The sequence below is a fragment of the Heliangelus exortis genome, chromosome 1 (assembly GCF_036169615.1).
Source record: "Heliangelus exortis chromosome 1, bHelExo1.hap1, whole genome shotgun sequence".
Taxonomy (NCBI): domain Eukaryota; kingdom Metazoa; phylum Chordata; class Aves; order Apodiformes; family Trochilidae; genus Heliangelus; species Heliangelus exortis.
In genome coordinates this window covers 30,111,763-30,138,907 of record NC_092422.1, presented here as the reverse complement: position 1 = coordinate 30,138,907, position 27,145 = coordinate 30,111,763, and the positions used below count along the sequence as shown (strand labels likewise).

The window sequence follows — 27,145 nt, the reverse complement described above, 5'->3', positions numbered from 1 at the left end:
GTATGTGATAATTCTGGACTTAATATGCTTATGTCATAACTTAGGAAAGAAATTCTCTATTTGATTTTTCAGGCAAAGTCATCTTACAATGACCATATGATGGCACGAGAAAAAAGAAATCTTTGCTGCAGAATGCTTCTTTTAAAAAGAGATCACGATGGCTCCTAAAAAGATACTTTTCATAAATAGTTCTTATTTCTATCCTTAATCGAAAATATTGTTCCTCATTTCACTACTTCAGTTCATTATTTTAGATAGTAAACATAATCCTCCAATGATTTTCCGAATCTTTCATGAAAAATAAAAACACATTGCTCTCTGTCTTGGTGTTATTTAATGACTATTATCATAAAGAGAGCAACGGGAGCAATTCATACTGTAGATGAGACGGTGTAATGGCCATTTGATTAACAGCTAAAACAGTAGCCATAAATATTGCTGAGTACACTATGTCCAGCTACAATCACACTCGTTCTGTGTCAATCCAGCTGTGAGATGATGGATAGAAAGTAATAATAAAATCACCAACCTCAGAATGCTTTCGCCAAATGTCTATGTTCTTTCGCTGGGCTTTCGAGAAATGGTCCCAAGCTTTTTGTCTGGTAGAAGCGTTGAAAACGGCGACAATCTGCTCAACTTTGGTGAACAAGGAAGTCAAACAAGACAAGCAATTTATGTTGTGATCACTATAGAGAAGCAAAGCAAAGACACTAGGAGTCTATGGATGATGTCATTACTGAAACAACATCATCAATATCCATCCAATGATGTGTCTTTTGTACTTACATTTTAGCAATGTTGGAGATGTCTCCCTTCAAGTCTGCCTCCATAACTTTTAGTTTACACAATGTACAACTAGGTACCAAAAAAAAACCAGACATGCACCTGCCTCCCAGTGATGTCTGCTACAACTCTTTGTGTAGCCACGTGTCCCTGCCAGAGTGGCTACAGGTCTGTGAGTACTGAAGTGATGCTCCAGGCATAAACCTGACACGTGCTCCTCTGCAGCAGCTGGGTGCAGAGGAGCAGGCTGAGCAAATGAAAGGGGGAAAGACAAGCAGGCTCTGCTGTGAAGGGTGACTACCTGATGGCAGGGGTTTGTCAGCAGCTGAGCCATACATCAATGCTGAATGCTATACCTGCAGCTGCTGCCTCTCCTCTATTTCATACAAAGAGGCTCACCTAGGGTGGGTCGCTCTGTCCATGGCCTGTGTGTGTTTCTGTATAGGGACAGTCACATTTTTGTGCATCTAAGATGAAGAAGAGATGTGAAATGGGCTTCCCTCATTCAGCTCTAATGAATTTGGTTTTAAGCCAGAAATCAATATTTAGGGGAATTAGCTAGGATAATTAAGATCATTAAGTTTTTAGCTAATCAGAACCTTTTCTCCCAATACTCTTTTCTTTCTTTTTGCATCACTTACAAGAAACATCATCTTTCCACAACAGTGACCTGCCTAGGAATGGTTTAGCTAAGATTAAGTTGTTTTGATGCCCACACAGCTAACCAAAGGACCACCAAGAAGTCCAGATTTTTTACAAACAACCTGGACTGTCACCTTGAGTGAGTAGTTGTGGTGACCTATGAACTCAAACTGAAAAATGCTTCAACTCCTTGGCAAGGTTCTTGGCTATTTATCATTTTAGATTCCTGGGCTGATTTGATATCCCCTGTTAGGCAAAGCTGCAGCTTGCAGCTCCTTCCTCCCCCTTCTTCCTCTGAGACATGGTGGCAGGAATGCTGTAACACCCTCTGTTCTGGTCTCTCACAGAGCTGAACAAAGGCTGCTCTCTTTCCCCATTCACTTCTTTCAGACTCAGGAAGATTACAACATTTTCAATCACAAATAGAAGCTTTTCTTTGCAATCATTGGGGCTGGTTATTTAACTTCTAAAGCAATAGAAAATAAATGTCATCTTTGAAAATTATTACTTATATGTCACTTATGCGAAAGCTACTTGTAGGTAGTTTATACTAAAGCCTCAAAACTACTGTGATGAGCCAATCAGTTTTGATCTGTTCAAGCTTTAACAGCAAATGTGATAATTTCAGCCTATTACAACTTCCTTGGAGTTAAAGGTGGATGCATTAAAGGAATCTATGCCGTGTATATTTATTCAATTAATTTAAAAGAACAAAAATGCTGAAGCACTTCATCATTATATGTATTGAAACTGCGGCTAGAATTTAATTACTATTGTTGTGTTGGTGACCCAGGTGCTCAGAAAACCTTGCTTAATTAACAATCTGTTTTTAGTTTGCAAGTGGAAATTCAAGTAGAAAAGATACACAAAGATATGAGGCAGAGCTGGTTTATCACTTTCCATGACTCAGTATTAATTAGATCATCTGAATTTTGAAAAACATTTGAACTTTAAAGTGTTTAATTTCCATCCTGCAAACAGGTGCTAAGATTTATCAAGTCATTATCTGATCATTTCAGAAAGTCCCCTCAAAGAGTTTTCCTTCCATAACTGCAGTAGACAAAGTGAGCAGAAAAGGGATTTCCTTCACTTACCTAACTTTCAGGTATTAAAAACCTACAGAAGGTACAGGAGGTAGGATACTGTGAATACCAAATGCTGAAAATCATGATACTTAAGGTAACTTTATGGAAAAGGTAGCTCAGGATTAAAAAAAAAAAAAAAAAAAAGGAAAATGTAGAGGAGAACATTAAATTAGCACATATAAAAGGTCGGTGTCTCACTGCTCTGTATTCAAAGAAAGCATGAAAGTGTGTACAGCTATTTCAATATACACAACAATCAAGGCTATGATGTGTTACAAACATCCACAGGTAATCCCCAAACCTAAAGGTCTCCAAGCATTACATTCGAGCTACAGAGCAGCCAAGGCCATGGTTTGAAAGTATAGGAAAGTGACTTCACATCATTTTGTACTGCAACAGAATCCTGTATTTATGTGTTATGAGATGACAATCCAATATAAACCCATTCTGCAAGTTCATATTTGTTTGGAGATTAATCCAAGTTGCACCAAGATGCATTTGTTTTCTCACAGACACCCTGGAAGCCTAAAGCTGGCATGACTTTTGCACTCTGGCTAATTGGTAAACAAGAAATAATGTCCTCAACCTTGATCTGGATGAATCTTGACTGGGCAAATGATCCAGTCATACACATCCCATAAGGATGATAGATTAATCCTTAAGGAGAAGCCAGGAGAGTTTATGTCAGGTGAGAAGCTCTCCAGTTAACACATTTTTCTTCTATGTCTGGGTAAGATTTGGCAAAAGGGGAACTTCAGATTTTGGTTGATATCTGCAAAATCTGCATGAAACACCTGCTCCCAGTGTCACTACTGACCATGTCTTTCAGACTATTTTCTGACTTCCAGAAAGAAACTTCCAAAATGAAATATGAGATCATACCTATCTTTCTAAGGCACCTTGAACTCCAGGATGCACTTTACTGTCAACTGCAACTGGTAAGTGGAATTATTAAGTAACATGAAATATTCATTGTCAAACATCTGTTGGTAAGTTCTATGCTCCATCAAATTTTCATTGACCATATGTAAAGCTGTTTCCTTACTAAATTAGGGTTTTAAAACCCCACATTGTTCTGGAAGGGTCCATAATGTCATTTCTTTTCTTACCAATATGACTTACAGGATGCAACGACTGCATCTTTGCTAACCACTTATTCTGCACTTGGTAGTTCATGTGGCACGTTTCAAGAAAAGGATTATTATCTAATTGTTTTTCCTGATGAAATCTAAATAACTAAAAAGGCCCCAACAACTAACCCTTCAGCCTAGTTTAACAAATGCAGTGTAACTACAATACACCTTATTGGAGGTGCCAGCTCCTAGCAAACGTATTAAATGAAAGTTTAAACCTCAGTTTTTGCCATCATAAAACATGCTACCAGGATAGAATATTGTTACAAAAACAACAGAAAAAATAGGAACAATAATGACAAAACCCCCTTAAACTATGCCTGCAGAAGCTGCAGAAAAGAGCAGATTAAAGGGAAAACTAGAATTATCTCCAGGGCAGGAAAGTATTTGACACAGGATATTTGAAAATGATACTAACAGAGAAGAACAGAAATAAATGAGAATCAAAGTATAGTCTCATTTGTAGATTAAGAGGTAGAGAGAACACTTTTACCCTCCATTACATTTATCAAGCAGGCTATTTTAAACACATGACCGAGTGAAAGCTGAAATTTCTCCTCAGGTTCAGGAGACAAGAAATCATGATTTTTTCCTTTGCTTGCTGTGTTATTAGCTGCCATGCATACATGATCACTTTTAATTTACTGTATGCAATAATAAAGTGTGTCAGCAACCGAATGTTTTATAATGCTATGTGATAAAAAGAAACAAAATCGAAACTGAAATATAGTGTGCTAAAATAAAACCAAAAGTCTTCCCTGGCAGATTAAATAAAAAGATTTCATGTAGAGTTTCACTTAAAATTCCACCAATTAAGGCTACAGGATGAAAAGGGCTTTGCACTAAATTATGGTAAGTGTGAGAGGAGAATTTCTGGCAATTTAGCTCAGAAAAATTCTGTAAGAGTGGAACAGTTGACAGGAACTGGGTAAAAGAAAAAAATCCACCCATAAAATTACAGTGTAAAGGAAACTGTTACAGTAAATGTGTAACATGCTTTTCAAATATAGATTCACAGCAGAGGGAGGATATAGAGCTGGTGTGGTTTGGGTCAGAAGCCTTGTTGCTGCATTCTGAGTAAGCTGGAGTCTGCCAATCGATTTGGCTCCAAGCCCAGCAAACCAAAGAATTACAGTAGTCAAAGTGAGATGCTGTAAGTGAAGGACTTAGTGTCTCCAGGTCAGCTTTGGAGACAAGAGAGAATATTTCTGGCAATGGTCCTGAAAGGCATTTGGTGAGGTACTGAAGAGATCTTAGTGGTAAGTCCTAAAATTGCACGTAGGTGGATGACACGTGACACTAATAAGAGACAGGAGACAGATTGCAGAGTAATGAAAGCAACATTTTTTTTTTCTAACTAATCTGGGACAAACCCTCAGTATTTTGGTTATGATATTGTTTACTCTCAGATAAGAATTTGCTTTTCCCATGTTTACAGCTGAAAACCTGCAGCTCTGCCTTGTTACTCAATTTGTATGCCACAAAGGGAGACACAGATGTGATTGTCATTGAATGGCATAGGAAGAGAACACAAAAGTTGGAGATAACACCCAGGAGAAGACTGCAGATAAAGGAAAGCATGGGTCCTTAAGTAAACCCTATTGCTAGTCATCAGCTGGATACATAAGAAAATGCCATTATATATTTGTATAATGAAGACGTAGATTTTGACAGTATCTTTGCGTTTGTGTTTGGTTTTTGTGGGAATTTTGAGTTTGCTTATTTTTTTAAAATCAAAATAAAAATCTCAGAAAAAATCTATTGGTACCAAAAATAGGGTGAATCATGGCTGCACCTCCATCAGAGGAACACACTGCTTGAGTCTGCATGACTGTAGATTACTTAAGACATAGTCCTAAGACACAACATGCCAAATGAGAAAACCAGAGGACTATTATATCCTCAAGTTCCACCTTTTTGGACACACCAAGAGAAGGGTGCCTCCAGTGATTTATTTTCTCAACTTGCAAAGCTGCCATTCCATAATTTTCCCTGCTGCCAACAACTACATCTCTACTACCAATCAAAACCAGCCAGGGACCATTCTACTTCCCTGGAAACAACTGGCAAAACATGCTGAGTGTCTCTGTAGAAACAACCCTTCTCTCTTCCCAGAAAGATGCTTTCTTTGGAAACTAGTTGGGGCACTTGCAAGCTAAACTGTGCCCAAATTGTGTGGGAAAATGCTATATGGACCAGAGCAACAGCTTTTTTATGATTGAACTGTGTGGACAAGCCTGCCCTAACTCAGCTTAATTTACTCTTATAGACAGAGTTGGTGGGGACATCTTTTACTAGTAGCCTTACCTGTTCTGCTCTCACCCTGAATCAGGGATCTCAGTGTTGCAGAGAGCCATTACAAAGCTTACCAGAGGGAAAAAGATGTTTTCCTCTTCTGCCTACACTGTCTCACCTTGGTGAATATGAAAAAGAATGAGAAACAAATCTGTGTCCTCTCTAAATTACACTGTATTATTCTACATTTCCCTTTGTCTGGGCCAGCAAGGTTTGAAACCAGGAGGAGTTTTCCTGGGGCTGATAGTGGATTTCCTTTCCTCTGTCTTCTGATTCAGACTGGTCCTAGCCAGCCTGCCTGTGTGGGTTATTAAGAGGTGGAGTGATTATCCATGGCCTACATCTGAGTGACTCAGGAAGAAACGTTTTTTTTTTTCATAAAACAATAAGCAGATGCTGCCACAGAGATGAAGGACAAAATAAAAAATACCACAGCACAAACTAGAATCTCTGGTCCTGTAAATACATCAAACCTCAGTTTCAGCAGCTGCTGTTTTTCTTTCTTCTTTCAGCTAAGACACCCAGTGGGGAAGAATGGAAGAAGGAGCACTACAGAGATACTGAGAACTCCCCTTTTTTAGGATTTATACTGAAACCTGCACAGTAATGTATCTGAGGTATGTATGTCAACAATCAATAGTTCTAGAAATAGAAGAACGTTCCTTCTTAAACTTTAAAATAATAAAAAAATACACTCTGATTAAAGAGAACCCAGTTTACCCTGCAAGGTTGTGCTAGAAAACCTGTCTACAAAATAAGCTTCGAAAATCTTTTAGGTTGTGAAACGTGGTTTAATTTACAACAGAGAAACTGACAGCTTGGTGTAACAGCAAGTGCTGGCACTGGGCCATGTGATAAATCACTTGGACTCAACAAGACCATTTCACCTCCATGTCATTGCTCAACAAACAGGAACCTGACTTCAGGACAGCACAACACAGTAGGGCAGGTACAAATGTACAGTACCTGTTCTTTTAATGCCACCATCTTATATTACAGAGCAGACTTCATAGACCTTGTGTTGACATCCAGAAACAAAGCTAAAAAAACAAACCAAACCCAAAACAAACAATCAAATAAAAAAAAAAAACAAACAACCCAAAAGCCCCTCTCCTTCCCTGTCTCTCCCCACTGCAGTAACTTATAGAAAGACTTAACTGACTGCTGCTTTATCAGCTTGTTAGGATTATAACCCATCCTCAATGCTCTGCATTTAATTAGCTGTTCTCATTGTTATTTATGGTTTGGCAGACCTTTTTCAGTCCTGAGATTTAAAACTAGCAAAAGTAGAAACACCTATTTTTGTAAGCCTCCAAAAAAAGGACCCCAAGGGAACTCTGAGATGAAGGAACATCACAAATGTGACAGAGCTCTGGTTCAGATCCCATTAAGTGAAGCACCTCTTTCTAAGTAATCTTGCAGATTAGAATGTTCCTAGGAGATCAAGAGGGATATATTTGTTTCAGACATAATATTTTTTTTTTTTTTTAATGCAGAAGAAGAATAGAGAAGTGAATGAGAAGGCTTGAAAAGCCTTAGCCTCTTCTGGCAATCAGAAAAAAAAAAAACATGTCACACATCTTATGTGGGAATGTTTACTTCTCCATTTGTTCTCATACCTTATGTTTCCCTGCCTGCCATGACTTGTCCCTTTCTCTCTTTTTTTACTTCCTCCAGTCTCATTTTCTGTCTGTATTGTTGTCCCCCCCACCTCTCTCTGTCCATCTTTCTCGCCTACATAGTCCATGCCTTCCCAAAATTCTTTTCCTGCCCCCATAACATCTCTGCAATCACCACAAATTATGAAATTTGGTGTATACAGTGACTTGACATGATTCAAGACTTGTGCTTACTGAAGGGGGTAGGTATTTCAACCATAGTTGCATAAGGTTGCTCATATTTACAAGGTTTATTCACTCACTTAGCAGCAGTCTGAACAGTTTTGGATGTGCAAACCACACAACATGTGTGCACAGCCAACCCAGAAAACCTTTTGGGTGAACCTTCCTTCTTTCTCTCCTTGCTTCAATGCCTTACTCTCATCTCTTATTGTTCATTTCTGTACAACATTTACAGTCCAGCCCTGGGAAAAATAAGGCCCTTAATTTCATCCCTACTCATCAAGGCAGCTCAAAACCAAGCATAGATTTCCATGTGATTCTGGCACATGCTTCTTTACTTTGAACCTGGCTTCATCATCTAGGAGATATTGCAGGGTCAAGGCAAGTGGATTGAGCTGTCAAAATGGGGCTTTAGACTGAAATCTCTTGAGAGGCAGCACTACTATTTTGCTATAAAACATCATGCATATTTAAAGGCTTCCATTAAAAAAAAAAAAAAGTCTTAAAAATAACAGAAGAAGAGCTTCAGTTGAAATTCTGGCCATGCTTAAATCAATAGCAAGATTCTCACTGACTTTCAGTGGAAGAAAGGCTACAGACAATGAAAGGATGAAGAAATTCAAAGGAAATGAAATACAAAAGAAGCAGCTATCTGAAACACTACAGGTTGCAACCACAAAGGGTTATACTGCCAGAAAGTGGAGAGGAATCATAAGAAAGCAAGGTAAAACAGAAACAAGAGTCTTTCATCTCTGCTACTGCCACAGCATCCTAGACAGAAAGGCTTTTGAGAACATAGGTACATGAGACAGAAAATGGGAGGCCAAATAAAGAAGAGGAGAGATACCCAGCTGAGCTTTAGTGGCCAAATTATTAGCACAGAAACAAGCAAAGAGAACATCAGCTAAATGAGCTAATCAAAAGGGACTGGGCAGATTGTGGAGGTTATTTTGTATTTACTTATTTTCCTTTTAGAAATACAGCAAGGTGGAAAGTAATAGTGGCAACTAATGACACGAATGATTAATGTTTTTATTTGCATTATAGTGGCATTCTATGACACCAACTGAGATCTGGGCTGCACTGTAAAGCCACATTATATGACTCAATCTCTCACAAAGAGCTTAATGATGACCTAAAAATTGCCCATAAAGTAAGCTCATATTTTTGAATTAGTCACTGGCAAAAGACAGAAAGACTGTAAAACTGGACAATTAAAGAGCAGGCAAATCCTTTTAAAAAGTTGTTATTAATGCAGAGCAATTTAATACATGAATGTATAGAAAAAGTCTGACTGCTAAAAGAATTTTAACCAGCACGCTTTCAGTATCTGTAATGCAACTGGCTTCATTTTTAGAACTAGGAGAATATATTAAAAAATGGAAGGATTATTGGGAAAAAGGACCACAGGATGGAATTTAAAGCAAATCAGATAAGGTGGTGATTTTAGTAATCGCTGTCACATCAATATAAATTTTACCTTTTCTAAAGTAATGGAGAAACTTTTGAAGTCAACCTATAATGAGAAAACCAAAACTGACCCCAATCTTTTTTTTGAAGAAAGCTTAAAAGGGTTTTAACAATATTTTTTTCCCTTTTTTTCATATTAAAAATTCAGATTCTATCTGTGAAGGCACAGATAATGTTAAAACAGATTAAATCATATCCGGAGAGATCAGAGAATGAAAATGAACAAACCAGAAGACAGGAAAATTTTATTCAGTCTGTTGAGAATGCATTTCCCTTCAGAATTATTTAACTTCAATTTATTTTGGGGGCACAAGGGAGGAGGGAAATTTCTACCAGATACCTACCAGGTACTTGGGAAAAAAAAAGTCAGAGTACTCCAATACACCACTGAAGTTCTTCCGTAGGAAGGCAAGAAAAACTCAAGGTGACAAATCTGACCTTACCATGGTAAATTGAAATAGTCTTCATAGAATTATAGAATTTTCAGGGTTGGAAGGGACCTTTAAGCTCATTTAGTTCCAACCCCCCTGCCATGGGCAGGGACACCTCCCACTAGATCAGGTTGCTCAGAGCCCTGTCCAGTCTGGCCTTAAAAACTTCCAGGGATGGAGCTTCCACCACCTCTCTGGGCATCCTGTGCCAGTGTCTCAGCACCCTCATGGTGAAGAACTTCTTCCTAACATCCAATCTAAATATACCCTTCTCTAATTTGTATCCATTCCCCCCAGTCCTATCACTACCTGACGCCCTAACAAGTCCCTCACCAGCTTTCCTGTAGCCCCCTTCAGATACTGGAAGGCTACAATAAGGTCTCCTCAGAGCCTTCCCTTCTCCAGACTGAATAACCCCAACTCTTCCAGTCAGTCCTCATAGGAGAGCTGCTCCAGCCCTCTGATCATCTTGCCTGTCACCTGACTTCTTCCCAAATCTTTGATTCTTAACAGCCCAACTGAATGAGCTCAGAGGTGTATCCTGTGTCATGAATAAAAGGGCTAAGGATGCTTAGAGACAAGCTAAGCAGGTTAATGACATAATTTCACAGTTCTGTGGGGTTTAAGTTTAACTGAAGGATGAATATCTTTGGGTTTACTTCCATGTAAAAAACATGTTTAGTTCCTTTTGTGGCAAAGGTACACAAGAAAAATTGCAGTGTTTTGGAATGGATTGTGAGAATGGACTGTGAGCAGTCCTGAAGAAAAGGACTTGGAGATCCTGGTTAATCAGAAACCCAACATGAGCCAGCAGGGTATGCTTGCTGCCCAAAAGGCAAACCATATCCTGGGCTGCATCAAAAGAAGTGTGGCCAGCAGGTCAAGGGAGGTGATTCTCCCCCTCTACTACACTCTTGTGAGTCCCCTTCCTTCTCTGAATGAATTAATAATACCACTTTTATCCACATATCTGAATCCTTCTATCTTAAGACTTCATAACTGGTCAAAACTTACAAGGTTTTGATCCCTGAGTGCAGTTAGAACCATGCCAAGAAAGAGAACACCATATTTTCATTTTTACAATTTACGAATACTCCAGTAGCACTACTGAAGTTTGTATTCTGTCACTTAAAAATTGTGTGAAACTTTGCAGCAATTTTGCTTTTACTGCTTATTATGAGGCATGACATTTAGTAGCTGAAACAGAAAAAACATGTTGGGATGTAGCTTGTCCATGAAGTCCCTTGAAAATACCAGGATCACCAACTTGTATAGGCCAATCCTGACTACTGAGTGATGGAGATTGCTACACTGGCTTGCCACTGGTTTACCTAATCCCAGAAAGAGGGCTGTCCCTTAGCTGTTGTGAATGAAACTCAGGATGGCACCCTTTAAACATGTCTAATTTATTTAAGGGGGCCTACATTCTGCTTTCAAAATCTGCTCACAGAGAAAGAGTGAGCTGATTACTGCTTGCCAAGGCATGGCAAGAACATGCAGCACAGATCTTCATGGTGCCACTTAATGAATAAAGAGATCCCAAGGGATCAGGCTTCCCTTCCAGCAACCTCAAGTCCACCAGGATTACATTAGAATAAATGACTCTGCAGGTTTCTACTCCACCTTACCCTATTGGAAGAACCATTTGTCTATCTACAACTTCAGACCCACATTTCGACACACAGACTTTTCACACAAGTTCTAAGACCCTGGTTAGTACCTGTAATCACCTGTGAGGGGTTAAGGCTCAGGTGTTCTACAAAGTACAAGGGAAGGGCTTCATGCTTGGGAATGCAGATAGATATCTCATCATTTAAAGCATTTTTGGAAAGGAGGAGGCTTAGGTTCAATTCCTTCACTGGCATTCAGAGTATTTAAACACACCTTTCCAAAAGATCCTCCTTACCACTAGGTACTGAAATTCCCTTAAGGTCAAGGAGAAAGCAAAACTCAAGGCCACCATGTAACAAGGAAATAATGATAAAAACAACCCTGCCAGTGCTCCCACATTGGAACACAAAAGACTGATTGATAGGACCTGGTGCCTGAGCCCCTCGAAGATTCATCCATTAGTAAACTGAGAAAAATGACCAAATAAGAGAGTGTCACCTGCTGCTCAGATCCCAGCCATGGGGCTTTTCTGTTAATTACACTATCTATCTACTTGCTTACACCCCCATCCTGCTGTGTGTCTGACTCTTGAGGAATCAAATTAATTTTTGAACATGGGATTTTGGATCTTGACTCATTTATAGGTACTTCTGAAAATGTGGGACACTGAGGGACCTCGATAAGAGGGAGATGATGTTTACACTGTATAGAGGAGAAAGTCAGAAGACAAAACTGTGACTTTTGTGTAGTCCAAAAAACAGCCCAATGCAGATGCCTTTGGGCCTTCCATTTTTCTTAAACATGAGGATCAACATCTGTAAGCCTTAGGCTGAAAAGGTGGTTTGAGAGGAAATGAAATGGAGATGCATGCAAAATCAGGTAGCAGTGCCACATGGCACTGTGCTGTGGAAGCAAGTGAAAGAATTTAGAAATCAAACCACAAAAATAGAACTATTCAAAATCCCATAAAGTAATCCATATTTTAATCAGAGATTCAAATCTAGGAAAACAAAGTAATTTTAATTAAAAACAAAAAAAAGGAAAAGGGCATTTTTCTCTCTTTATCCTTTAACTAAAACAGCACCATGACAAGGCTAAGACTCCTTGTAGAACTTAAACCAGGGGCTGTAAATTAGTGGTGTGACAGCAATAATACACTTTATTTCACTGATTATCCTGCCACAAGTATTGTGGTCAGGTAATTAATTCACATGTTGAACACTTGGCCCAAATTTTAGGAGTAATCCACTTGGTAATCTTCTAATTACTTGCAGGCAGAAATTTGTAGCAGGGATTTCAATACCTGTACTTCTTTAGTAGTTGGTCCATAAGCTGAAATGTTCTGACCACACTAATCCTCATTAATAAGAAAGCATTTTATACTGAGACCCACATAGACTGTGTGTGTGTTCCAGGCGACTGCACTTTAAGCCCATTTTCTTAATGTATTTCTTCTTCATTCCCTATAATATTCACTGCTACAATGTTGGCAATTTTAGCTAACTCCAAGTTCATCCCTTATGCCATGGACTCCTGTAGCAGGACTACACACAGTAAGTGAGATTAACCTGCTCTAAACAAGGCATGTAGAAGCTGGACACTGGGTTCTGAGCCAGGGCCCCTGTCAGTCCCCTACAGGCAGCAGACAAAAAAATGGCATTTCCATGGGATGATTTATCTCACCAGAAGAGCACCATGAGGTTGTTCTGATGACTCACTCCCTGGAGATGCTTATTTTTCTCTCCTGACTGCAAAGAAAGCCCAGAATGGTCAGCTCAGAGTTGGACATATGACCTAGTTTGTGACAGAGGAATGCCACATGGTATTTTAAAAATACTGTAATCTTTTCGTCAAATGGCCACACAGCTGCAGCATTACACTAGACTTCTGTATCCTTACTGCAGAACAGCACAAGTGGGTTTTTTTTGACACTCCACAGAATTTAATAGACCATAACCACCTATATTGGACATCTAGTATTTTCAAATTCTTCTTCATAAAGCAAGTGACATATTGTAACTGATCATAACTGTAACTGTAGGAAAACAATTGAAAAGGATGCATGAAAAACAACCCTTAGATCAACTCCAATACAGGAAAATTCTTGAAAAAGGAAGCTCATTTCACAGTCTCCATGTTCAGCAATCTTAGACAAGTAAAGTAAAATCATCATCCATCTGTTCAGAGCAACTTTGCAGAGAATTTTAATAAGACACATTAACGCTAATAATGGTCAATGTTTATGATCTTTATAAAGTAACCTATGTGGGACATCTGGAAAACTCATAAAATTTGTTCTTATAAAATCAGAGTGCAACACCTTTCCCTGAGCTTGTTTTTTTTCTGACCTCATCCTCCTAGGTCAGATCCTCATGTCAGAAGGTCTCATCCTCCAGGCATTGCTGTGAATGCAGCACTCTGAAACTCATGTTTTGAAGCCAGACCTATTTCTGGTTTTGTAACTTCAGCTTTCTGCACATTACAGGAACAAACCAGATAGCCAAACCTGCAAGTTTCCACCTGAAACTACAGGGATCTCTATTTCCAAGTGACAGATGCTCTACAACAGTTGGTGACAAACAGGCTAATTTAGACTGATTTAACTAAAGTTCAGCCTGCTGACAATAGGGGATTTTTTATTTTTTTTTTTTTATGCAGCTGAAGAAGGCAATTCTAAATGCTGGCTGTGGCACACAAGAGCAGAAAGGCCCTGGTGTGAACTGAACAGTGTGGGCACGCGTGGTGCCTGAGCCTCTGCTCCTCACACTGCCTTTTAGATGCTGAGATGGAAGGTGACACTGCCTAGCAAATTACCAAGGGAATTACCTGGTCTTTAAAATTTACTCACTGAACATATTTCCTCAGAAATCAAATGCCTTTGGCCCAGAACCTCTCTTCCTAAATCCAGGCATTTATGTTCCTAAATTAGAAGGAAATGTGCCCTGAGGTGAATTAGTCTTCTGAGATGCTTAGCTCTCCATCATATGCAGGAAGCTTCCAGGGGCTGCTCTCCAAACCCAGGAAAGTTCATCTCCAAACCCAGAAAGTTCTGCCTTAATCCCCAGTTTTTGAAAGATAGCCTTTAAGTCTCATATATATATATATATATATATATATATAAATATATATAAAGATTAGGGATACAATTCACAAATTGCAATGTAACAAATGTATTCTTCTCCATCTGGCAAACTGTCTTGAGTTTTGTTTTTAGTTTGCATATGAGAACTTTTTTCAGGCTTCACCTTTCTGAGTATCATAAAGCCTCTAGCTTGAGAAGCCATGAGTAGATGTTAAAACCCAGCAACAATTACATTACTTTTCTTCCTCCTTTCATCTCATCTTTTATTTTTCCTCCTCTCCTCTCCTCTCCTCTCCTCTCCTCTCCTCTCCTCTCCTCTCCTCTCCTCTCCTCTCCTCTCCTCTCCTCTCCTCTCCTCTCCTCTCCTCTCCTCTCCTCTCCTCTCCTCTCCTCTCCTCTCCTCTCCTCTCCTCTCCTCTCCTCTCCTCTCCTCTCCTCTCCTCTCCTCTCCTCTCCTCTCCTCTCCTCTCCTCTCCTCTCCTCTCCTCTCCTCTCCTCTCCTCTCCTCTCCTCTCCTCTCCTCTCCTCTCCTCTCCTCTCCTCTCCTCTCCTCTCCTCTCCTCTCCTCTCCTCCTCTCCTCTCCTCTCCTCTCCTCTCCTCTCCTCTCCTCTCCTCTCCTCTCCTCTCCTCTCCTCTCCTCTCCTCTCCTCTCCTCTCCTCTCCTCTCCTCTCCTCTCCTCTCCTCTCCTCTCTCCTCTCCTCTCCTCTCTCCTCTCCTCTCCTCTCCTCTCCTCTCCTCTCCTCTCCTCTCCTCTCCTCTCCTCTCCTCTCCTCTCCTCTCCTCTCCTCTCCTCTCCTCTCCTACTCTCCTGTCTTTGAAGAGCACATCTAGGCAAGTAGCCCAATTATTGTTTTATGAGAGAACCTCATTAAGGTAACTCCATTGATTATATTTCTGCACTAAGGAAATAGCTGCCAGCACTAAATATTTAAGGCAGTTTATCAGCCAAATTAATCCTGGCATCCTATCAGCCGAGCAGTCCCGATACCAGCAGCGGTACAGCATCTTCTAGTGTGGGGGTGGCCTGTGTGCTGTGAATATATCCCTAAAATTTGCTGAATACTGCTTCCTTTTACCTAAACCCAGGCTAAAAATATAACCTAATTGTCCTCTATTCTGTAATTGGCCTAGTTAACTAACTGCAATGCACAGGCTCCATATCACTACTCTCCACAAGAGCCTGATCTTTGCCCAGAGCAGGGAGGCTTCTGTCTGGTCCGTTCCTGAAGCGTGATGTCTACTCAAGAGTAGACAGTATGAATAGAGCACGTCTTTGTCAGTTAATAATAAAACTACTGAAACTTTGCTCACCTTGAGAAATAAGCTCTTAGGAATGGTCCTTGTTGCTCCAAATTGCCATAGAGTATGGAATAGGATATGAAGTAGAATATGACTGCATCGCAACTACTTACCCCCAAGCAAACAAACAAAATGATAAAAAAAACCAAACCAAAACACTACCACCACCACCACCACCATCACTACAAAAACACTGGACAAAAAGGAGCTACTTACATTGAGTGAGGATCCCTGTTAAGGCATTTTTGAAACTCTCCTTGGCTTGCTCCATTTCTTGCTCGTGAGCAGCCTTCTCGTTCATCAGCCGGCGGACGTGGCTGTTGGCCGACTGCACCATGGAGTAGAACTGGTTTGCAGAGCGACGATTCACCTCGCCTCTCTCAATCCAGGTGAGCAGTACTGTGATGGCCTCTGAAAACTTGCTGTCATCTAGAACAACCAAAGCACAGGTTTCAAATCACAGGCATAAATATCCTACCCCAGGGCACGTTTTCTGCTTCGTGTCACACAAAAATCACCGTAAATTCTGCTTGCGGTATATAATTTTGGGCAACTTTTGGGTTGTTCTCCTATCAGGTGTTGGAAGCCAATTCTGCTACATAAATCTTCACTCAAGACTTGCCTGCTGCTTATTTTAATAGCACTCCTCCCTTCCCTGTGGCCTGATTTCTTACTTTCAGAACATCTCCCTTAAGCCGTCCAGTGATATGGAGTGACCCTACAGCAGAGTGAGGAGACCTCTGCATTACTGGACCCAGTTAGGACAATGAAATGTGTCTGCCTTAATCTGTTCAGCCAAAAGCTCAGTCTTAGAGCATAGGATCAGCTGTACTTTTGCCAAGAGATTTCACTAACATCACATTCTTAATTAATGAACAATGACAAGGCTGAACGATTCTTCCTCAAAGCACCGATTAATTACAAGGAACTGCTTTGAACAGATGATGTGTCTGTATTTGGGTTGTATTTTGCATTTATGTTTTGTTTTAAATGTTTTTTTTTAAAGGAGTCCAGATGAATCCAGGAAAACATCTGGACTGCAGGCTCATGTTTATCATTTAGGTAACTAAAGTTACTTTTCTTTGCAGAAAGGTCACCAAAACTGGTGGCTAGATTTTGTACACTCCTTCCCCAAGTAATCTTCTTTCCTGTGACAGCACTCTCAGCTTCCTCAGAAGACTCTTAGTGCAGCATTCATTACACTTCTGGTTTCATCAGGATTAAGAGGACACATTTTTTAAGTCCCATTTAGGCTGAACTGCAAGAAAATGTTATTACAACAGAGTGTCTTTCTGTGGAAGCGTTTCTGTGCAATTTGATCTCAATTTTTTTTGCTTGGGATTTTATTCTATAGAACTTCAATTTCCCAATAAATTGTTTTAAACATCTCATCTAGTCCCTGTTGGTTAGATTTCTTTATATATATTTCAGATGGTACGTATACCTTTCTATAGGAGATGGTATACAGTTACAGTGGGGAGAAGTAGTATAGTTATAACCAAAAGACATTTAAAATGAAAATGGGAAAATATTAAACCTAACCAACTGTGTCACAAGATACAGAATTGTGGGACATAGTTTGCAAGACTCTGCAAAGAATAATAAAATACTAATTTTAAAGTGATTATTTGGGATTTTATTCTGAATCAGTAATCACATCCCTAAAAGATCCTAAAGTACAGAGGACAAATGACATTGCCTCATCTTTAGTATCTTACTAACTGAAATGTGCTTTCAGCTACCCAAGATACCTGAAAAAAATTTGCAAAACAAGAGCACCATAACAGCCTCCCTTTGCATAGTAATGTATCTGCTGTGACTTTACATTAACATGTGATTCATCATCATCATCATCATCATCATCATCATCATCATCATCATCATCATCATCATTCATGAAATAATTGTCTCTGGGGAAGAAGTCAGGCACCTCTTCTTTCCATCCTGTCCCCTTGGTTTAGACTCCACTTCTGAGCTTTTCTGGATACATATGCAGCAGATATGTATTAAGTGGCTCTGATAAGTGAGGTTGACTGAATCTGGGCCCCAGAAAAGCCAAATGTAAAGAAGCCTCTTCATTGCAAGCAAGCACTAGGATGAGGCTCTCCAAAAGGCAGGAGTAAAATCTTCAGCCTGCTGAGTTGCATGGGAGCTGGATGTCACCGATTCAATACAGCCAAGAACTCATCCCTGGAACATAATGTTTATTATAATTACAGTAGTCAAAAAGAATAACCTGTAATGGCTTCTGGCAATGTTAGCATGCAATTTCCAACAGTCTGTACAGTCAGGTCACCCTGCTGATGACAGTAGCCTGTTAACACCAAAGATGGGGATGATTTTGAGAAGAGAGTAACTACAGCTGAATGTTCTTCTTTTTTTTCCTTCGTAGACATCATTATCTATATCATCACCCAACACTGATGTACCATTTAGACTAAATTATCCTGTTCAATCTAGGTCAAGACATGAACAGTAAAGCTGGGAGAAATGATACACAGAAGCACCTCTGAAGAGGTACACCATGACCTGTGAGAAACAGTGTGCAGAATTTAGCATATATATTTCAGGAAGATGCACGAGGATGCACGAGGAAAATCAGTTGCACAGAACCATTCTCCCTTTCTTTCTTCCTCTAATCTCTCCCTGGTACTATTTGTTTTGCTGTAGGGTCTCTATGAAATTAAAAAAACAAACCCTTAACTTGTTTGCTTTTCACTGCACACACTTGGTGTCTGTAAGGGATTTTCATAAACACACCATCATTCTGGCAGACAGATTCAATGTGTTTAAAAGGACATGCTGAAAGCCTGTTCTTAACATACTATATTGCCAAGGAGCTGCAGAGGTCTGTGGGCCTGTTACAGTTAATTCATGACTCTGTGCTAGCAGGAAAAAAACTTCCATGGGTAAACATCAGCATCTTCATTGATTATGTAATTAGAGGACATGAAGAAATGCTAGAGGGTAATATATGCACAACAGCAGCACATTAGTTAATAAAATCTTTTCTCTACAGTTTTAAAATTGCCTTATTTCACCTTCATTTTTGACTTACATTCTTGGTCTGACTACTCATGACTGGTATAAGGTAACTCACTGTGAATTAATTTTCCTCATCCACAGTGCAGTGACTCTCTCTGAGCAATGAGAGGTTCACTTAGAAAATCAGGGTTTTAGATTGGATTTTTCATTTATTTTTTATTTAGTAAATAAATACCAGAAGAAATGCAATGGAATCTAATTTAACCAGAGCATGAACTGCCTTATGATTGCAGCCATTCATTAAAAAAAAATTAAAAAAACCCTCCTAATTCTGTTTAAAACGATTCCCTTGCAGTAGGATGCACATAAATATACACTGTTTAAAAACATACACTTCAAATAAATTCCTTCATAGAAGACATGCTCCCATATGTAATTGTTCCTTTAAAACAAGCACGCAGCAAATTATTTCTCACACTTTAAGCTTTAGCCTCCTCCAAGTTACAGCACGTTTTAAGCAAATAAGGTAGGATTCATCTTTATTTCAACATCTGATTTAGTAACCCCAGGGTCCTGGTAGAGTCAGCAGGAGCAGATGGACACTTGTTGGACAGGCTTGTTCATTTTTGCTTTATCTGTCTGCTTGAAGGTGAGGTCAACTGTGGCCCAGAAATGCTTCTTCCCTCCACCAGCTGCAAAGGGAGCCTGGGCTGAGCCTGCTCATCTATGGACACCTCTGCAACAGACATCTACATTTGGTCAGAGTAATCCCAACCACGACACCAGTGCAGCAGTCACAGAACACTGCTCAGCATCTGTGGGCTTGTGTTGGGTTTTCTGCAAGCTGTGATGCACGTGATGTCGTTTCAGTATTGCCCATCTATTGAGGACAGCTTGCTGGGTGTCTGTCAATAGAGATTTCCAGGTGCTGCTAGAGTCAGTCACAGGGGCCTCTGGAGATAAGGTGTTTCAAATTCCTCCTTTATCAACTGAAGGTATCTGGTGCTTAAATCCTAGCTCACAACTTAGGTGAAATGAAATATAAAGAAAAGAAGATGCGTCATCCCTAGGCTTGTCTGGCAAGTTGTCAATGGGGATGTTTTTACAGAAAAAAAAAAAAAAGGAATAATTATTGACAAATGTTTTGCATTTTTCTGTCCACAGTTTGACAGCCTCTAAGCAACTCCAACTGACATAAACATTTTAATAGAAAAAGCTATGACAAGAATTTCTACAGAATGGATTACTGGGGAAAAAGTGCTAGAAAAAGAGGTTTTACTCTCAGATTATGGAGTTTCTCTGGTGTAACTAGGGCAAAATTCAACTCAGGCTAATTTGAAATGTTGTGACTATTTATCTCTCAATGTTAAACCCCTCCATAAGGTGTTTTCACAACATGGGTGATGGTGTCCTTAGCCTTAGCCATTAGAAAGGACATAGATTAATTCATCACCCCAAAGCCAGGCATTCAAATACTCATATTACTACCATTTTTACACTTACAGACATATTACAAATATAGCAAACTTTATATGTCTGTATTTCAAGACTGACATTGTTTGCTGGCTATCTAGTTGGGACAAGATCAAACACTGGGCTACAGTAGCTTTTCAGCCTTTTTAGTATCTTTTCAACTCTGGATATTCTCAAACATTTAAAAAGTACTTGAGACAATCCACACAACACTTGGAGCCTGTCTAAATCACAGTAATCCTTCTGTGTTGTCCTACGGGCCACGGTGTTGTCCAGAGTCAGCACATGCTGTCTTTTATCCCTAATCTTTCTCCTCTAATGCAATCTTCTAGGCTTTCAAGGAGATGCTGAACAGACAGAGCTGTTGCTCTTTATCCTAATAACTACACCTAGAAAGCTCCTACGCCGGCTGCTTACATTTTGGGTTGCATTAATGATCTCATTTTTCTCTTTCTTTCCTGTGAGATGGCAAAGGACAGGTGTGCCCTTTCATTACACCCTGTCCTGACTGGGACCAATCCAGTTAACAAACGCTCATTGAAAGGATTCTTGTGAGCTCCAATTGTGCTGCAGGGCACAAGGAGGGGGGAAAGGTCCAAAGGAGGGCAACCAAGCTGGTGAAGGGACTCGAACACAGATCCTATGAGGAGAGGCTGAGGGAGCTGGGGCTGTTCAGCCTGGAGAAGAGGAGGCTCAGGGGAGACCTCATTGCTCTCTACAACTCCCTGAAAGGAGGGGGTAGCCAGGCGGGGGTTGGTCTCTTTTCCCAGGCAACTCTCAGTAAGACAAGAGGGCACGGTCTTAAATTGTACCGGGGGAAGTTCAGATTGGATATTAGAAAGAATTTTTTCATGGAAAGGGTGATCAGACATTGGAACGGGCTGCCTGGGGAGGTGGTGGACTCTTCGTCCCTGGAGACATTTAAAAAGCGACTCGATATGGCACTCAGTGCCATGGTCTAGTGACTGAGGCGGTAGTTGTTCAAGGGTTGGACTCGATGATCTCTGAGGTCCCTTCCAACCCAGCCTATTCTATGATTCTATGATTCTATGAAATGAGTCCGGGGACGTTCCCTCTCTGTGTGCCTCTGGCTGACAGCCTGTCCTCTGCCAGCTGAAGAAGTTGTTGTTGTTGAAGAAGAGGTTGTGTCCCCTGCCTCAGCCCCACCTGCTCACCACCACCCCTTTGCTCATGGTAACTCTGCCCCCAGTCTGCCCGGAGCTGCCGGTCTGATCACACCTCAGTTCCAGTTTGTCAAACTGGGACCAGATTAGCTATTACAGGAAAGTGGTAGAGGCCAGTTTAGGATGCAAACTTCTTCACTCCATGTAACTGCAGCCAGAAGAAGGTGTACAGCCAAGGCTACTGCTAATCTGACTTCCCATTTAATAACTGATTTGACTAAAACTACGCTTTCGAAACTGCAAACACTGAATTCTATGAAAAAACCCACAAAACAACAAAACCAGAACACAGCAGGTGATTGCTGTGGGTGGAACAGGTCAGGAAAAAGGTTTATGAACCTCTCCCATCAGCAGGTTCATCTCAGCTCCCCTGTGCATCAGGAACAATTTGCTGCCCAGCACATGCCATTTTTGGTCCCACTATGATATGACGACCTATTTTTCTTTTGGCTTAAGAGCTTCTTCTGCACAGAGTGCCTGCCTCTGACCTAGAAACACAACTCTTCAGCTACTGCCCTCACCTTCTTTTTCTTTTTTTTTTTTTTTTTTTTTTTTTCCTGCTCAAAATACCTTATATAATTGTGCCATGCAACACACGCATCAGTCTGGCACTGCTGGGATTAATAACATTTTTAACCCAATGGCACTGCATAATAAATGAGAGTCAGGCAATAAAAATTCTTACTGCCAAAGGGTTTTTTTAAAGAGTGATTAATATCCACCTTACTACTTCTTAAATAGATTTAACTGTATGCTATAACTAAGAAACTTTTCCAGTTATGTAATAAACATCTAGCTGAAACTAGATTTGATAAAAATACACATACACATGTGCTAAAAGATATCTTAAAAGGTACTCTGTCCCATCACTGTCATCAAAGTCTTTCTTTCAAATTAAATCACACAGAATTCTTCCAGAGGTGGGTGTTCCATGTGAGACACAGAAATCCATTACCTTATCCTGCTGATGCCATTATTTCCAATGAAAAGTAATTATGAGGGCACTGAGTTTCCTCTCTATTTCTCAAAATCACACCACAAACTTTCATATCAGTGAGCTGCAATTAACTGGAGTCATTTTGCTGTGAGGTACATTTAATCAAGTGGGTTTATATTAAAACCTTAAGATTTGCATTGATACAGCAGGGATTAGGTGAAGGAGAACACTGTTAGCAATATACTTAACAGCAAATGTACTTCTTGCAGGCTTTTTGGACAGAGGTGTCCAGGGAATGGGGTTCCCAGACTGCTGATAGATGAACCCACCCTACACTCCTCTGCCAGTTGACAAAAGTGTCCTTGCACAGTGCCTCCTCATAGCCCCTGTGCAAGGCTCTCAGAGCCAGCTGTATTGTGTCATGACAGATGCCAGCAGCATATGGAAGGAGGAAGGAGAAAATGATGATCTAAAAATGGGAAGGGTAAAGTGAACAGATTTGAAGCTAAAGCATAGAAACACGTCTTTAGTGGGGCTCTGTCCTGATATGCTACTAATAAAAAAAAAAAAAAAACTGTGCTAAAAAAAGGCCTGGAGTATTTCAGCAGTGATGAAACTTGGCACTCATTGGATTTGTCCAGAGAATCTCAGCTTTTTCTCCTCTTCTGACGTCGCCCTGTACTGAATCTGATCCTTTCTGTGTGAGATTTACCTCTCTGGATAACCACATCACTTCTGCAGCACTATACAATCCTGGCTCTTAAGTGCAGAGTGATAATGAAAGCTGCGTGGTTTTCTTCTCAGTGAAATATCCTATTTCCCAAGCAATTAAATGTTGTTTATATTTCAAATGATGTGCAAGGGATGAGACTGTCAGGCTTGATGTTACCTGACTCTTGCACAAGATGCATCCCCAGTTAGTTCATTCTACTGTAGCTGCCATCTATTTATTTAAATTTCCAATCTGTTCTCTCTTCAGGGGATAATACAGTGCCTGGAAAAAAAGCAGCTTCTCAGTTTTTCAAATTGTATACTTTTAAATTGAAAACCACATGAATAACCTTCCCGTGCTCATAAATAAATACTGTATTTAAAAGGGAGGTAAATTCTAGGGTATTGTATATTACATGCAGATATTTATGTCTCCTTTGCTCAAAATAGTTAAAAACCAGATAATCAGATATGAAGAGATGTCTTTGTTAGATGAGGGAACTATTTAACTATCTGCAGGAAATAAGACAGATGTAGCATTTTGAAGCAGCTTATTTGCGAGAAGTGATTTCTGAAGATGATACCATTAGGAACAGATACGCTTGAATTAAGAATCACATAATGTTCAAAATTCTGCTTTGAAAAGCAAATGTCACAAGCACACAGATTAAAATGTTTTGTTCCAATGCACCTGACAGAGCAGTGCTCCACACAAGGATAAAAGGTTCAGCCTATCTCCAGTTGTGTGATGTTCTGGGCACCACATTACTCAACCGTTTATAAAGCACCCAGGAAAACAGATGTCAAAGTATGCAAATTTGAGCCTAAATATCTACTGACACAACTCACTGTGCAGTAATAACACATCTGATTCCATACTGACAAATTAAAATCTCAAAGACAAACACCAAATAAAATGCTGCAATGATCCAGAAGACAATAAGGTCAGGTTGTGTAATGCAATAGCAGAAGACAAAAAAAAAACCCAAGTGCGGGGTCCTGCACTTTGGCCACAACAACCCCATGGGGAGCTCCAGGCTGGGGACAGAGTGGCTGGAGAGCAGCCAGGCAGAAAGGGACCTGGGAGTCTGGATTGACAGGAAGCTGAACATGAGCCAGCAGTGTGCCCAGGTGGCCAAGAAGGCCAATGGCATCCTGGCCTGTATCAGGAACAGCGTGGCCAGCAGGTCCAGGGAAGGGATTCTGCCCCTGTACTCAGCCCTGGTGAGGCCACACCTCGAGTACTGTGTCCAGTTCTGGGCCCCTCAGTTCAGGAAGGAGATCGAGGTCCGGGAGCAGGTCCAAAGGAGGGCAACCAGGCTGGTGAAGGGACTCGAGCACAGATCCTATGAGGAGAGGCTGAGGGAGCTGGGGCTGTTCAGCCTGGAGAAGAGGAGGTTCAGGGGAGACCTCATCACTCTCTACAACTCCCTGAAAGGAGGGGGTAGCCAGGGGGGGGTTGGTCTCTTTTCCCAGGCAACTCTCAGCAAGACAAGAGGGCACGGTCTCAAGTTGTGCCGGGGGAGGTTTAGGTTGGACATTAGAAAGAATTTCTTTACTGAGGGGTGATCAAGCATTGGAATGGGCTGCCCAGGGAAGTGGTGGATTCTCCATCCCTGGAGATATTTAAAAAGAGACTGGATGTGGCACTCAGTGCCATGGGCTGGGAACTGCAATGGTAGTGGATCAAGGGTTGGACTTGATGATCTCTGAGGTCCCTTCCAACCCAGCCAATTCTATGATTCTCCTGGTTTTGTCAGAACCAGAACTCAGGATCTGTTCTCAAAGGCTGTTTAAGGAAGCCATTCACATTTACACTTAACTGTAAAAGGTCTTGCTTTCCCAGAATTCACACATCTATCAATTTATTGATACATTTCCTCAAGGAAACAGAGATTTTTACTCCAGGCAGAAGGATGTCAGAGAGGAGGCCAAACATTTCATTAACCAGTTATCTTATTCCCTGGCATTCAGAGAATGGTGAGATTAAACTATTCTCAATGTAATCACATTCTTACGAGAATTTGAATCAAAAAGTAGATTTACGGAATACCTTTTGGAAAAGTGAATTTGTATTTTACCATCTTAGATAAATGGCACCCATTTCTTATGTTGCTTACTCCTTTCAAATCTATTTTAGTAGTTTGGGAGGTCAAAAAAACCCCCAAACAAAAATAACTTGTCATGAAAATTTAAATAGTGGTTTTATTTTCCCAACCAGTTGGCAAACCTAAAATGTGTGGTACAAACCTAAAACTTATCAGCATGGTCCTGGTTTGAGAGGAAACTTATATTCTTCTGTGTTACCCAGGTAGTTTAAATGATGGTGCTCTTTCCATTCTGATAAACCAGGCTCAGGTGTTTTCTGCCTTCTCTGTGCTGGACTTAAGAAGACTGTGCTGGACTCATGAGAGTGCATGAAACAGAATTCAATAAAGTACTTTGTAACGATGCAGGAAATCTCCTTTTTTTTTTAAATGAACAATCATATCCTTGTTTTCTCCTGCTTTTGAATCTGACTGTGACCAACAGAGAACATCACTAGCAAATTATCAATGCAGAGAAGCTAAAAAAAATGTTTAATCAATGCAAGCTAGTAGTGTAGGCCTATATTTATAGAGATACAGGCTCAAATCCAGGAGACCTACACCAAAGATACAGAAGATACTGGCAATATGTCAGGGCCACATAGTGAAAAGTGGGTTAACAAAGAACAAAATGTGTCTAGGGAGAGGAACAATGTTGCAGGAACTAAGGGAAAAGAAAAGTGAATACACTCTTGGCTAATACCACGAAAGGTGAAGAAAGAAATTTTCATGATGACAGCAATGAAAATGTAATGAAGGAATTTATTTTTTTTCTCCTACTTTAATGAAGGAGGAAAAAAAAAAAAAAAGGAAAAAGGATAAAGGAAATGGGAAAGGGGAAAGAAGATGCTCATAAACCAGCACTTTATTCACAGTTTGCAAAGGAAAGTGCTGAAAAATTGCACTGGGCCACAGTTTGATGCTTTTCCTTATTTCTGCATAAATCAGACGTTCAAACTAAGTTCTTTACAGATATGAAGGGATTTGGCACAGTCCACAGAGAGCAGGGAATGGAGGGCAAGTCATAAACCTTCTTGCTTTTGCAGGAAAGCATCATTTATGGAGGTATCCCAGTCCCCAGCCCCAGTTTCCAGGCAGTGCATTTTGAGATAGCAGGGTTTTGGTGGGGTTTTTTTTGGCTTTTTCTTTGTTTGTTTGTTTGGGGTCTTTTTGTTTGGTTGTTTTTTGGGGTGTGGTGTTTTGTTGGGGTTTTTTGTTTGGTTTTTTGGTTTTTGGGTTTTTTTTTTTTCTTTGGTGTTACCTTTTGTTTGTTTGTTGTTGGCTTGGTTTGGTTGTTTGTTTTTTTCCTGTCTCCATACCAGTATACACTCCCTGGATGAAATTTTATAATGAACTTTTTGCTTTGAGCTGTCTCACCCCCTCTACAGCAGTTACAGCAGTGACTTCAGCACATGAGAGGAATAGGAATATGCTGACAACATTGGGGAGAGACTTTCCAGCCAAATCTGATACACAAACCCAATGATTTCTTTAAGTTTTATGCTGCAGTTTGCAGAAGGTGAAAAAAAGATATTGTCACCTCTGTTCCAGACTCAATAAATATCTAGACCACAACAGGGCACTTGGCTGATGAGCCTAGTTCATCTCTGATCACCATCAGATTTCCTTGCTGTCAGGAATTTCTGAGGTTATTTTGACAGCAAAAGTTGCTTGGATTCAGACCAAGTTGTCCACATCTGTGATTGCAAAGCAGTATCTTGGGATGACAGATGTGCACCTATTTTGGCTGCTTTTCAGCTAGTGCTGCTCAGTGAAGTTCTGGAGCCACTGCAGGAGCTGAAACCTGAATGTTGGGCACCTGCAGCTCTGTCTCATGAGCTGGCAAAGGAGCTCAGGAGTCTTTTGAAGTGGGTACCACGGGGAGGCCATGACTTCCCTTAAGAAAAAACTGTGAAGCATCTGCTGAAAACCCAGTCTTTCAAGGTAAATCTTGCCAAGAGTATCTACATTTTGATCATTATTTTCTTTAAGATGAACTGTCAAGGCTTTTGCAGCAATGAAAATGTGGTGATATCCAGAGATTTTGGGTTCTGACCAAGATTTTGAACCCAAGTTTTATCACAGAATCATAGA

The 27,145-nt window shown here is 40.3% G+C and overlaps 1 protein-coding gene across 3 annotated transcripts in view; it reads right to left on the bottom strand.

The window, feature by feature from the left end:
- The window catches only part of ENOX1 (ecto-NOX disulfide-thiol exchanger 1), a 376,541-nt gene that overhangs the window by 68,513 nt on the left and 280,883 nt on the right, over nucleotides 1-27,145 (bottom strand). For all 3 annotated transcript variants that reach the window (XM_071740024.1, XM_071740005.1, XM_071740013.1), the window contains 2 exons: nucleotides 15,891-16,103; nucleotides 530-636 (listed from right to left, as the gene is read on the bottom strand). In XM_071740024.1, coding sequence (XP_071596125.1) covers nucleotides 530-636; nucleotides 15,891-16,103 — 320 coding nt within the window. The remainder of the gene's footprint in view (nucleotides 1-529; nucleotides 637-15,890; nucleotides 16,104-27,145) is intronic.